The sequence below is a fragment of the Dichotomopilus funicola genome (genome assembly GCF_033296635.1).
Source record: "Dichotomopilus funicola strain CBS 141.50 unplaced genomic scaffold C8A04scaffold_34, whole genome shotgun sequence".
Classification (NCBI taxonomy): Eukaryota; Fungi; Ascomycota; class Sordariomycetes; order Sordariales; family Chaetomiaceae; genus Dichotomopilus; species Dichotomopilus funicola.
In genome coordinates, this window is record NW_026944055.1 from 37971 (window position 1) to 50589 (window position 12619).

General features: G+C 55.7%; 2 protein-coding genes across 2 annotated transcripts; both read right to left on the reverse strand.

The window, feature by feature from the left end:
- Positions 1–2220: 2220 nt before the first annotated feature.
- On the reverse strand, positions 2221–3706 carry C8A04DRAFT_12447 (uncharacterized protein; the record flags this gene model as incomplete). The annotated part of the gene is made up of 2 exons (XM_062777344.1): positions 2221–3407; positions 3466–3706. The coding sequence occupies 2 exons, from the start codon at positions 3704–3706 to the stop codon at positions 2221–2223; spliced, it is 1428 nt and encodes a 475-aa protein (XP_062636686.1).
- Positions 3707–5836: 2130 nt separating this feature from the next.
- Positions 5837–11564, reverse strand: C8A04DRAFT_37510 (uncharacterized protein; the record flags this gene model as incomplete). The annotated part of the gene is made up of 3 exons (XM_062783897.1): positions 5837–5947; positions 6019–10970; positions 11039–11564. The coding sequence occupies 3 exons, from the start codon at positions 11562–11564 to the stop codon at positions 5837–5839; spliced, it is 5589 nt and encodes a 1862-aa protein (XP_062636687.1).
- Positions 11565–12619: the final 1055 nt, after the last annotated feature.

Sequence of the window (12619 nt, forward strand, 5' to 3'; positions counted from 1 at the left end):
CGGGGCATGGAAGCAAGGGTTAGAACTTTATTTTTTTCTCTTCGTTCCACAGCGGCCGCTTCGTTGCTCTGGATGTAAAAGGTCCACGAAGGTCGCGACCCTTACGTGGCGGAGCCGCGAATGAAACGGAACGTTTAATGTAAAGAGAAGGGAGCAAGCGAACGTAACCACGGAAAGGGACCGCTCCCGAACGGCTGAAAAGTAGAACAGGTTGAGAGGTGCGTTTCCCATCCCGTGAGAGCACGCCAAGTTCATGCCCCTCAGTCTCTCAGAGGAGGAGTCAATGGGGCTGAGAAGAAAAATGGATCACGGCGTGACGAAGATTGAAGAAAGGGCGTAACAAAACGTCGGCCGCCCGCGTTTAGAACCCTGAGAAGAGCCTGTAACGATCCAGCTTGTCAGTCCAGGCCCCACGCACGTCAGAACGCCATGAAACCTTTTGAAGAGATGAGCGCTTCGCTAGCCTCGCTCGGTTTGGCGAGGTTTGGCGAGCGACCGCCTGATTGGCGTTTTCCAGGCGCTGCCATTGGTTCAAGACAGGCCTCCCCCCGCCCATGACAAAAGAGAAAAAGAGGAAAAGAACGCCTACACAAGGCTTTCCGCGCTTTTCTTCAACAAGGACAAGCGCCCAAAGCACGAGCCGAAGGAAACCCGCCCCGAAAACGGACCGCGCGCTTGGCGCATGATGAACCCAGCTCCCGTCGAACTTACGGGTGAGACGACGGCGAGAACTCGACTTGTGTCGCAGAACTACTTGACCGCATGAAGAAAAACCAAGCTAAAAGTTCCCTTCTATTTCCACCATTTCTAAAGATACAACACCTTGAGACATTCATCAAGCCGAAGGAAGAGAAAAGCAGATCGCAAATTCGGGATGTCCGACCGACGGGCGTCCTTGTCGATCCCAGCTTTTTATATCCTCTTCTGCCAGCCCCGCTTGCCGACAGCATCCCTGATGTTCCACCCCACGGGTTGCAGCAGGGCAACCAAAAAAGGATTTTGTCCACAAACGGCGCAGCCGCGGAGTGCCGAAGAAAAAGAACAACAAACGGAGCGTAAAGACGGCGACGGCGGAACTTCGCATCAATTCAAGCTTTGGCACCGCCTCCAACTCTCCATGGATATTCCCATGTGACTTGGGCATTTGCCTGGGACTTTAGAAGAGTGAACCCAAACAAACCGCAGCGTTTTCCAGACAAATCACCACGCATCGCGACCAATAGTTATCCGTCAACGTTTTCCGTCGGGGCTTGCTGCGCCCCGATGCGGCTGATCCGATAGCGGGCGTTCGGGTGGCCGCCCAACGTCAACGGTCAATCCCAACCAAACCAACCTGGGAAATCTAAGCGGGTGAACCACAAAAATCGATGCGGCTTCCATTCTTGGGGAGGAAGAGAAAAGGTCACGATGCGCAGCACGCACGGCGGCCGAGGCCTCCAGGAGTGACGAGGGCTTCGATTCTTTTCTCTGAGAAGAGTTTCCAGAGATCTTCAGTCGGGGGTTGACAACTCGACGGTTCCCCGCGTTGGACACGGCCTTGGCATGTCCAACAAGCTGGAATCCCAAAGCCAGCTTACAATAGGTCCCAAAAAGGCAAATCATCGACTTGTCCGAGACCGAATTGTCTCTTTTCTCAGTTTCGTCCGGAGTCTGTTTTTCTCTAGGTGTCTCAGCCCAACAATGGGATTTACTGGATGTGCTGAGATGCATCACAAAACGGATGAGCTAACTGGCTGGAAATGATCACTAAACTTAGACAATGTCCTGATGATGAAAGTACGGATACTGTGTATGGGTTTGAAGAGAATCCGGTAGGGACGCTTAAACATATCACCGGTCTCACGGTCATGTGCAGAGCGATGGACAGAGCATATGGTAAGCACCTAAAATAGTCGACACACCCAGGCTGTACTAACGGCTGGGTGATGCCTATGAGAAACCCGAGATGAACCTGACATTGACAAGTAGACAATCACTCAGACCGACTAATAGAATACGCCGACATGGCTACTGGCCCCGTAGAGTGTTGATCATGAGTGCCACTCCCGACTAACTGCTCTTCCCATCGTCATCTACAACTTCCCCGCCGCCGCGAACGGTGTTACGTTAAGTCCAACATCTCGGTTGACAAAAAAACGACAGATCAAAACACGCTTTAAGCAAAGTTGCAGAAACGACGATGAATATACATAAATACATGGCCCACCAATCTACATCTCACTACCTCCGCTCATGCACCAACCGCCCCTTAACCCAGACCTTCTTTGTGTTCCGGTCGTCCCCGTTATACACCCACTTCGCCACTTGATTCGGCCAGCTCTCCCACCCGAAAACATCCACATCCCCGCCGTCACCGTCGCCGTTTATTACCTCGCCATCCTCTCCAACTATGTTCAGCCCAATTAACTGGACATCCCAGTCCATCCCGACCTCAAAAGCGCCCACCTTGTCCGCCAACCCGACCACCTCCGCTCCACCGCGTGTTGCGAGATACAGCACTTCATCAACAGACAAAGCGGCCCCGTCCTCCCTTTTCCCGTCAACGGTACCACTCAGTACGACCTGCCGACTGACCAGGGCGGCCTGTCGCGCTGCCTCCAACACGCTTGGGCTATACCCACCACTCATATCGGTGCCGAGGCCGCAGGCGATGCCGCGGTCGAGAAATTGACGACGGACGGGAGCGGCGCCAGATGTTAGCGCGCTGTTGCTGCAAGGACAGTGGCTGATTTTAGCCTTGCGCCGCGCGACGAGCTCGGCCTCGCTGTCTGTTAGATGCACGGCGTGCCCTAGGATGGTGCGTTCAGTGAGTAACCCGCATGCGTCATAGACCGCTGCATAGGTGTCGTCCGCGGCTCCGGTGACGGAGGGCGGGAAGAGTTCGCCGACGAAAGCTATTTCCGCCGTGTTCTCTGATATGTGCGTTTGGATTGGTAGGCCCGTCTCCTTCGCCAGCGCGCCAAGTTGGCGCATCAGGTCCACCGAGCAGGCAGGTGCAAAGCGTGGAGTAATGATGGGCCGGACGAGGGCCATTGAGGGATCGATGGATCGGATATGTTCAATATTAGCGCGGGTGTCGGCGATGGCTGATTCAACAGACGCGTCTCGGTATTTATCGGGCGAGTTCTGATTCATGCAGATACGGCCGACCAGAGCCCGCTGCCCGGCAGTATGGCACAGATCAGCGAGAAGGTTCGTTGAAGGCACGTCGATCGTGGCATAATAGGCGGCACATGTGGTCCCGTGGGAGAGGGTCTTGCGAATGACCCGGGTGTAGACCTGGCGGGCCTTGGTGGAGTCTGCGAGTGAAGCTTCGAGAGGGAAGGTGTACTTTTTGAGCCAGTCGAGGAGGGTCGACTCGCCAAAGATGCCGACATTGGGATATTGTGAAGCATGAATATGGGTGTCTGCGATATCAGTGACCAATCCCAAAAGGGAAATGCATATCCGCCAGCAAGTACTCACCAATAAACCCAGGAAAGAAGAACTGCCCGTCCGCGGCCCTCACAACCTCAACCTCATCTTCTCTCCACCCCAATCGCGGAAGTACCGTTTCTCTGGCCCGGCCCTCACTGCAGTCTTTTTCAACCGCAACAATCTTTCCGGAGCTGTCGACCGCCACCGCCGCATTATGCAAGCTTTCGATCTCCTTGAGCTTCTTGCTGTGCACGAACGAGCCAAGGAACAGCTTATTAGGGGCTGCCATGGCGAGTCGCTCTCGGGGAACAAGCATGTTGAAATGTTGAAATGTTATGCAGGTGCTCGAATATGGTAAATGGGTGATGCCAGAAACGCTGCAAAAGGAAAGTGCGCTCCGCCAATATATAAACTCAGAATCGGCAAGAACTCCCGGTTGGGTGATTGATCCAGGCTCTCAATTCGCCCCACGTGGCTCCGAAACAAAACAAAGGTGTTCTTGCCCGACTCAAGATAAGGCAGGCGGCAACCGACCACGTCTCTCTGATTTCGTTGTCAGCAAGAATCATCAACTCCCTTGAAGCTTTCCTCAATGGGTGACTTAATGTGTGGCTTGACTCACCAAAATACAATTGCTAATTGTGATTTTCTCAACAAATTTGACAAATATTCGAGTGAGGATTGGAACAGTCAGGTACAACTCGAGTTGTTTGGAAACAGACTCCGGCAAGCACGAGTCGTCAGCGAAGTCAACCAACCCTTGCCTACTTCGCTTTCCAGTCTCACCAGGATGAAACCAACAACACAAACAAAATCCAGATTCGACGGGAATAGCAACAGTGGCAGCAGCAAAAGAACTTCGCAAGCAACGAATTGAGTGACAAAGGAAGCAAAAGAAGCCCAAACCTCCGAACAAACCTTCCATCCCCAATCCCAAAACACGCCCTTCCACCCCCCTTATATTCAATGCCCCTTCCCGAACCCGAACCCACGGTGTGCCCGCCCCCCTTGCCAAGTCCCCCGAGCTGACCGACCGAGGTGGAAGGTCCGGCACGGCAGACGGCACCTTCCCCCACCAGCCTCCCAACCAATCCCCGACGGGTCAGCCCACTAAAAGCGGGTCCTTATTGGCTCCGACAAGCCCCGCAAAACAGAAAAGAATCCCGGAGGGCGGCGTTCGGCCAGCGCCGATGGCCGGCCGGCGCCGTGTGAGCGATAGGGGATGGGACCTCCAGAGGCTATCTACATTCCTTAAAACTAGGTAGTTATTGCATAGTTTTGTAATCGCAATTCTATCAGCGAACAAGTATTTGACCCCCCGACCTCCTCTTCCATCAAGTCATCATTATGTTTGTCAATCCGCATTCGCATCTAAAAGACTCGAGAAGATAACTCAAAGTTGTTGGGGATTGAAACATCACCCCAATATCGCTCCCGGACAACTCGCGTCAACGTACCTATAGGTTGCCCGGTAAATTGATAGCCGCACGAAGGGTGGTGAAATAGATTCAAAGCGTAGCCTTGCCTTGCAATAAATTCCATGCCCAAGCACACACATGCATGGGAACTCCACCTTTAACACAATCACCGCACGCCTCGTTATCACAATATCAAAGCCAAGTTTGGTGTGACTCTTGTCGCGAACTGATCTCTATCTGTGTCATTGCCACCGATGATTCCATTCCCCGTCTCATTGACGGTGTTTGTGCTGGAAAAAGCTTTCTTAAATTCTGAACTCCTAATGACGTGGGAAACCACGCAACAAGACAGACATCAGACGTCCACACACCACAAGCCAACAGCACAAGCCCGTTACCTCACGCATCACACAATGCACCAAACCAAATTCTCCGGGTGTATCAAAAGAAACAGCCCGAGTGAACCATATCTCCCCTCGTCTTGTGTTCTACGTCGCGCACAAGTGACCGGAATACCAGCTTTCCCACTGCCATTGCCCCACCATAGTTAACAGAACTCCTCATTTCGTCACACGTCCCGACGACTCGGGTCAGGGGCCTAATCTAGGGGGTCCGGTCCCGTCGACAAGATCGGATGAGATCGGAGGAGACAGTGTGTAGGACAAGACCAAGGCAGGGCGAAATCAGTCGTGGAACCAGACAAGTGAGAAACAGTAGATTGTAAAATTGAAACGGTAGTTAACGCAAACAACAAGTCTATTATTAGTTGTGGCCGCCCGACCCATGTTTGAACGCCACCCGTAACTCTCAAGTCTAGTGAGCCGTAAGGTATACCATGCAAAAAAGCCCCCCAGCATCGCGGCATCACAGCATCACAGTATTGCAAACATCCCAATAACAAAACATCATCATAACCCCTCAGTCTAGTCGAGGCGAACCCCTAAAACGCGAAAACCTCTTCCTAACGCTAAGACAAAACTCTAAACGAAAAGCTCGCGACCTCACAAACGCGCCGTGGCAATGGCAGCAGCGTGGTTCTCCGTATATGAGATCGAGACGCTAACATTCTTGACGCCGGCCTTCTCTGCGGCTTGTTGGGCAGCACCGTGCAACTATAAAAGATTAAAGTCAGTTCAGCTCAGCAGTCACATACACCACGATCTAGAACACATGTATCACGTACCTTGACGGTCGGCGCCCCGTTGGTATCCGTCAGGATTTCAATGTCCCTCAGCGCCGCACCTGCACCCTTGCTCGCCGTCCCTAGGGCCTTGAACACAGCTTCCTTCGCACTCCATCGTCCGGCGAAGGCCTTCTGCGGCGTCCGGCCCGTGGTCGAGTCCAGGCAGTACTCAACCTCGGCCGGTGTGAAGTTGCGGTCAATGAACGTGTCATTGTCTGCATTGATGGTCGAAATATCCTCGACATCGAGCCCGACCCGTGTGTTGCCGGTTTCACCCTGGCTTGCCGCGAGGCTGAGCACCGACTCGAGGGTTGCCCGTTCCTCCGATTTCTTCTGAGGTTTGTTGGACAGCTTCACAAATTCTTGAGGAAAGCTAAGTTGCCCACTCTTGTCCACCGTGACGCGGGCTTCCGGATTCAGGAGCACCGAATGGAGTTGGTCATCGCTATATGGCGCCTTGTCCTTGGCAACAAACAAGGTGTTGTTGATCATACCGTTATGGAAGAAGCGATACGCCTTCTTCTGGCGGGCCTCAACCTTGACGCGGTAGTCCCGGAAGGTCTCTTCATCAAGAGTGGCGAAGAGGTACTTGGGGTGCACGCCGATCGCCTGGGCGCCCTTCTGGCCGAAGCCAAAGGAGGTGACGGAGAAGGCCTTCACGCCATCGGTCTGGATGCTGCGGCTGGGGTACACAATGTAGTCGTAGCCTTCCATCGCCTCGTCGACATTGTCGGCATTGCGGTTGCCGGGGACGAGACCCGTGTTCAGCACCTGCAGGCACCCGTTCATCATCCACGCCCCGGCAGCACCCTTTGGATGACCAGTGAGGTACTTCTGGAAGATGCCTAGGACGGCGTTGCCCTTCTTGCGCCCCAGATGCGAGAGCTGCTTGCAGATGACCGACGACTCGTTCTTGTCGTTTGCCTTGGTCGACGTGCCGTGGAACGACGCAACACCGAGGTCGTCGATGGTGAGGCCCCAGGTGGCCAGCGCGCCACGCAGGGGAGCGATGCTTGGATCCTCCTTCCAGAAGTTGTTCCCCAAACTCCGGAGAACCTCCTTGGCCTGCCGCTCGGCCTCTTGATCGAAGTGGTTGGCGCGGTCTGCGACATACGCCGCCACCTCGGCTTCCGACCGGCCCTCAGCCTTGAGCGCGTTAGCCTCGACCGCAAGGTACTCGAGGTTCGCCTCCTTGTTTTCCTGAATTTGGCGGCTCCGGCGCTGGATCTGGCGACGGCGGTAGTCGATGTCAAGGAGCGGCGAGGGGAACTTCCCAGGATTCTCCCGCGCCGTCGTGAGGATGCCCTGGCCCGGAGCCGGGACCGAGCGGCCAATCTTGTCCGAGGCCGTCGTGGTTAGGGCAAGGATACCGTAGATCGGGACACCCATCTCCAGCGCGAGCTTGGCCGTCATGATAACCTGAACACCGCAGCCCTGCGACTCCATAAAGCCGTTCCGGGTTGTGGTGGTGGGCCGCGACATCTCCTTGGGCGTGCGCCCGTGGGCAAATTCGTCCACGGCGTTGCTGGTGGCCTTCATGTTGGCGAACTCGTACGAGCCCTCTTCGCCAAAGTCGTCAAATCCACCAACCAGGCAGATGCGGGCCTTACCCTCCATGATGGTTTCGTACCCTATGTCAACCGACTCAACAGCCGTAGCGCAGGCGCCAACGGGCGTCTTGATCGGACCCGAGGATGAAAGCAGAAGCATATTAACCCATGCAGCCATGGTGTTAATGAATGACTCCTGCAAGATGTCATTCTGCAATGGCTTGTCCAGGAAACGATCCCGGTGCATCCCGCGCAGAGCCGCGGCACCACCCATGCCGGAACCGATACAGTTGCCGACCTCCGACACGTGGACGTACTTGTAAAACTCGTACGGATCCGTGACACCGGCCGAGAGGAGCGCTTCAACAGTGGAAACCAGGACGAACAGCGCGACGGGGTCGACCTGGGAGATGATATCGTCGGGCACACCATACCGCTTGGCATCCCAACCGGTCGGGATTTGACCGGCAACGAGGCGGTCGAACCGCAGGGCTTTGGGAATCCACAACGAGGCACCCTTCTTCAAGCGCACGGTGAACTCGCCGGTCTCTGGGATCTCAAAGATGTCCACCTTGTCGCCGTGCTCACGCTTGAACTCCTCGGCGGTGTCCTTGGAAGCCTGGAAGGGGTCCAGGTCTTCTTGAATGACGACCTCGTGGAGCAGCTGCTTCTTGTTCGGGTCGTAACCATCAAAGAGCTCAGGTTCGATCAGGCGGATGCCCGAGTGCTCCAGGATGTACTTCTCGTACTTCAGCTTCACGTCTTTGTCGTCAACGGGCTCGCCCGTCTTGGCATCGACCCAGCCCGAATACGGCTGGCCCTTGATCGGCCCGTTGTGGTTCTTAATCAGGCCCATGACCCAGGCCATTTCGATACAGCCCTCGATCGAGAACTCGCCGTGGGCTTCCATCTCCCAACGAGTCCTGGAATTGCCCCAGGGGCCAACTTCGGCGAAACCAGTGACGACGACAACCTTTTCAAGATCGACCATGCCCTTAAGCTTCTCGTTGAGTGGCGCGACCTCCGCCTCCCAGTCCGGCAGCGGGGGGAAGTCGAACTTGATGTTGGCGCGTGGCTCGACAATCTTCTTCCTGTAAAGGGCCGCGGAATCTTCGCCGTTGACAATCTTGTTCTCCGCGGCGGTTTCCTTGCTGACCGCGCGGCGGACTTCACTGGTCTCGGTCAGCGTCTTGCGTTCCCGAGTCATGGTCTCATTCAAGTTCGGAATGAATTGAAGTCCGCCGTTCAGGTCTGCAAAGACGGGTTCGTGTTGACACAGATCGACGATGGTCGGAGACATGAGACCAAGCAGGTTGAACGCCATCTCCTGCTGCGAGAAGGTGCGGACCCCGAACCGCTCGACAGCCTCGGCCACGATGTTGTTGCCGGACATCAGCCCCGTGCCACGGGTCCAGCCAATGATGGCACCGCAAATTGTGAGGTAGTTGGCCCAATCTTCGGATACCCAGCGGTTGAAGAGGGTCTCGAGACCCAGCTTCGACTCCGAGTACAGACCGTCGCTGCCAAAAGTGCCGTGGTTGGGCGACAACGGGAGAATGACCTGCGCGGGGCGAGTCTCATATCCACGGGCAGCCTTCTGGGCCTTGACGTTGCCAAGGAGCCGGATAAGGTTGGTGAGCATGATGCGATGCGCAAGCTCCGATTTGGAGTCAACGCCATCGATCTGGCGGCCCTGCTCTGAAATGGCCGCGAAGGGGACAACGTAGTCCAAATCCCAGCCGAGACCGGCCTTGGTGTCATAGATGTACTCAACCAGCGCGTTGATATCTTGCACACTCCCTTGGTTGCACGGCACGACAACAAGTTGGGAGCCGCGAGATCCGAAGCGAGCATACATTGACTGGTAGTACTCGGTGACCGCGCGAGAGAAGCGGCTGGTGGTGACGATGACCTTGGCGCCACCACTGATGAGACCCTGGAGAACCTCGGCACCAATCGAGCCGGCACCCGCACCCGTCATGAGCACATACTTGCCGCTGAACGTAACACCCTCCTTGGCAGCCCCCTCAAGACACTCGAGGTACACCTTGGTGAGCTTCTTGTCGAAATCCCAGCCCTGCTGGGTCTTCTTGCGTAAGTGGAGGAACGGAATGGTCTCAACCTTCCCCTTGGGCTTGCCCTTCTTGGACAGGCCGTTCACTCTCCCGTTGTCCTTGGGGATGATCTGGCTCTCGTTCATCGCCAGGGAGCGGATGACGTCGCTGTACAGGCTCTTGATCTCATGCTGTGACCCCTTGGAGAACTTGTACTGCTGCTTGATCATTTTGTACAGTTTGGAGAGATCGTTCTGGACCTTGGTCCGATTACCGTACTCCGAGATCTTGCCGCCCTCGGTCATCTGCTGCACGTAGTGCTCTAATTTCCGGCAGCTCGCGCGAGGAACCTCCTCGTAGCTCATGCCACCTTCGGCATCGATTGACGTCTTTGGTCCTGTGGGAACGGCGACATCCTTGTAAACGGGAGCGGCATCGAGCGCGTCTTTGCAATTCTCGATGAGCTGAGCCCCGAGCTCTTTGGCCAGCTTGTAGGTCTCTCCGCGCTCCGTCGGGCAGTTGTCTATGTGATACTGCATGAACTGGAGCAGGGTCGGGTTTGACCGGTTCATGAGACGGATGCATTGACTGACCGTCTCCCGGTCCACAGCTTGTAACCGGCCAAAAATGATGTCGAAATACATACTCAGGGCATCCTGGCGCGCCCAGTTCCAGGACGAGTCGTAGACGCGAGCTTTGAGGGCGCTGAACGCGGGCTCGATGCCGGTGGCGTAGAAATCGCCGTGCTCGGCCATCCAGAGGTCAAGCTGGGACTGGAGCACTTTGGAGGACTCTTGGGAGGCCTGCAGTGCCCGATCGCCGGCGCGGATATCCACCTTGAGGTACCGGGCGATGAGTTCCAGCTGCTGTTTGTATAACGACTTTTGTTCGCTTGTCAAAGCCTCGATGGCGGCCGGGTCCATCATCATACCGCCTCCCCCGCCAGCAGCAGGGCCCGCCGACGAGGCAGTAGAGAGGCTGATTCCAGCGCTTGTGGCGTACTTCTGCGCGGTGTCGTCCAGGTACGCCTTCGCGTCCGCCTCGGAGCCCAGACGAGCAGCTGGCTCCATGGTGATCGCGAGCAGCAACACACCGTCTTGCCGACCACTGCCCAGACCCCACTTTGACTCGAGATACTTGCGGGCTGTGGTGATGTTAAAACCACCGGGCATTTTCGAGGAGATGAGGCGGGCTATGAGGCCCTGGGTGGTTTTGCCGAGGTTCCCGTCGAAAGTTGCTTGCATCGCTGCACCCAACTCGTCGAGAGGTGTGTCCTCGGGCTTCTCGGGGGTCGAGCCAAACTCCTTGCCTAGGTCTCCGAGGATTTCGTTTTGAAGGGTGGATTTTCCTGAGCACATAATATAGTCAGCACAACCATCTAATGGACTTGTCCCCAACGACGCAGCGCGCACTTACCACCAACCAAGTCCTTGATCGCTTTGCTCAGAGGGATTTCCGAAACCGGCTTTTTGAGCTTCTGGGCGACCAAAGCCCGGACGATATCTAGGGCCTGGACAGGCGCGTCCGCAATCTGAGCGGCAGGGCCTGCGCTCGGGGGCGGGGCCGCGGCCGCAATTGGAGTCGAAGCGGCCGCGGCCGCAGCCGGAACAACTCTGGCGGAACTCGTCTCGTCCGCGGCGGGCTCGGGTTCCTCTTCGATTGGGTCGACGTCGTAGTAAATCTCTTTGGCGTCTTTGTTGTAACATAAAATCTGTCGTTGCATTGACTTCGCGGCGTCAAACGCTTCATATTTGCGGGCGAGCGTCCGCCGAGCCATCACACCGAGTGTGTCTGCAGGACCAACCTCCACGATCCTCTCAGCCATTTGTTCGGCCAAGAAAACATCTTGAGTCTCGATCCACCTCACGGGCGAGGCGAACTGGTACGCAAGTAGCTCCACGAGGAGCGTGTGTGCGAGCTCCTGCTCGACTTCGGGACGCATCTTGAGGAATCGGCTTGTAAATTAAAGGGTTTTAACACGGGAGGGGGTTACGTCGAGGAGGAGAAGACGTCGACGGTGGGCAAGAATAAATGGGTATCTTCGAATAAATGGCGATTAGTCGGGTTACCGAAAAAAAGTGGGAGGAGTGGAAGGGAAAACTGGACGAAAGTTGGGATGAGATGAAGGAAGCGCACCACTGGGTTTAGAAACGAAGATCAGGGCGGCGGGGGACGCCACTGGAGGAGGGCCCGATATTATAACTTAACCAGGATTCCCGAGGTAGAGGCTTCTTTCTGCAAGGAGAGCGGAGAACGATCCTCAGGAAACTCGCAAAGAAATCCGTAATCTTTGACGTCGACAATTGCAATGGTCTCGACTCCCGTCCCAGCGCTCATGAGTAGCCTGGGCGTCACTGCGAAAATCTGGAAAGCGCCGCGTCGAAAGTATGCAACTGTTGAATGAATTTTGGGTAACACCCCCCTGTCGCGTCAGGACAATCTGCAGGTGCTTCTCAACCAAACTTCAAACTAGGCTCAAATAGGACTAGCCTCCCGTCCGCCGGGCTGTGACCCCACGGCTTGGGGGGGCTTGGGATCTCCAAACTCGCGATACACAGAACACACCACAACCAACGCCCACAGAAACTAGGGGCATTCCACCCCTTCGATTTCTTCCATTCCAACGCTTTTCGTAGTGCAAACGACCGGCTTCGATTAGTGATTCTCCGCCACCGCCGAGCAATTCCGACCATTCCGCCGCTGTTATCCACGGAAATATTCTCTGCGCCGAACATCCCAGACGAGTTTCTCGGCCCACAAGTCCCCGCAATGCCCGCTAACGTACCCAAGTTGGATCAGACCACTCCGGAGCTGGGCATCGACCTCGTTGGGTTGTCAGGTTTGCTGGACATGCATGTGTGGACGATATGACAGCTCGTTGACGTGAGGGAGGGAGGTCTTGCAAGTCATTGCTATGCAAAAACTCGGCCTTGTGCTCAAAAGTGGAACGGCGCCGAGAAAGGAGAGCGGGACCTGAAAACACGGACAGTGACAAAC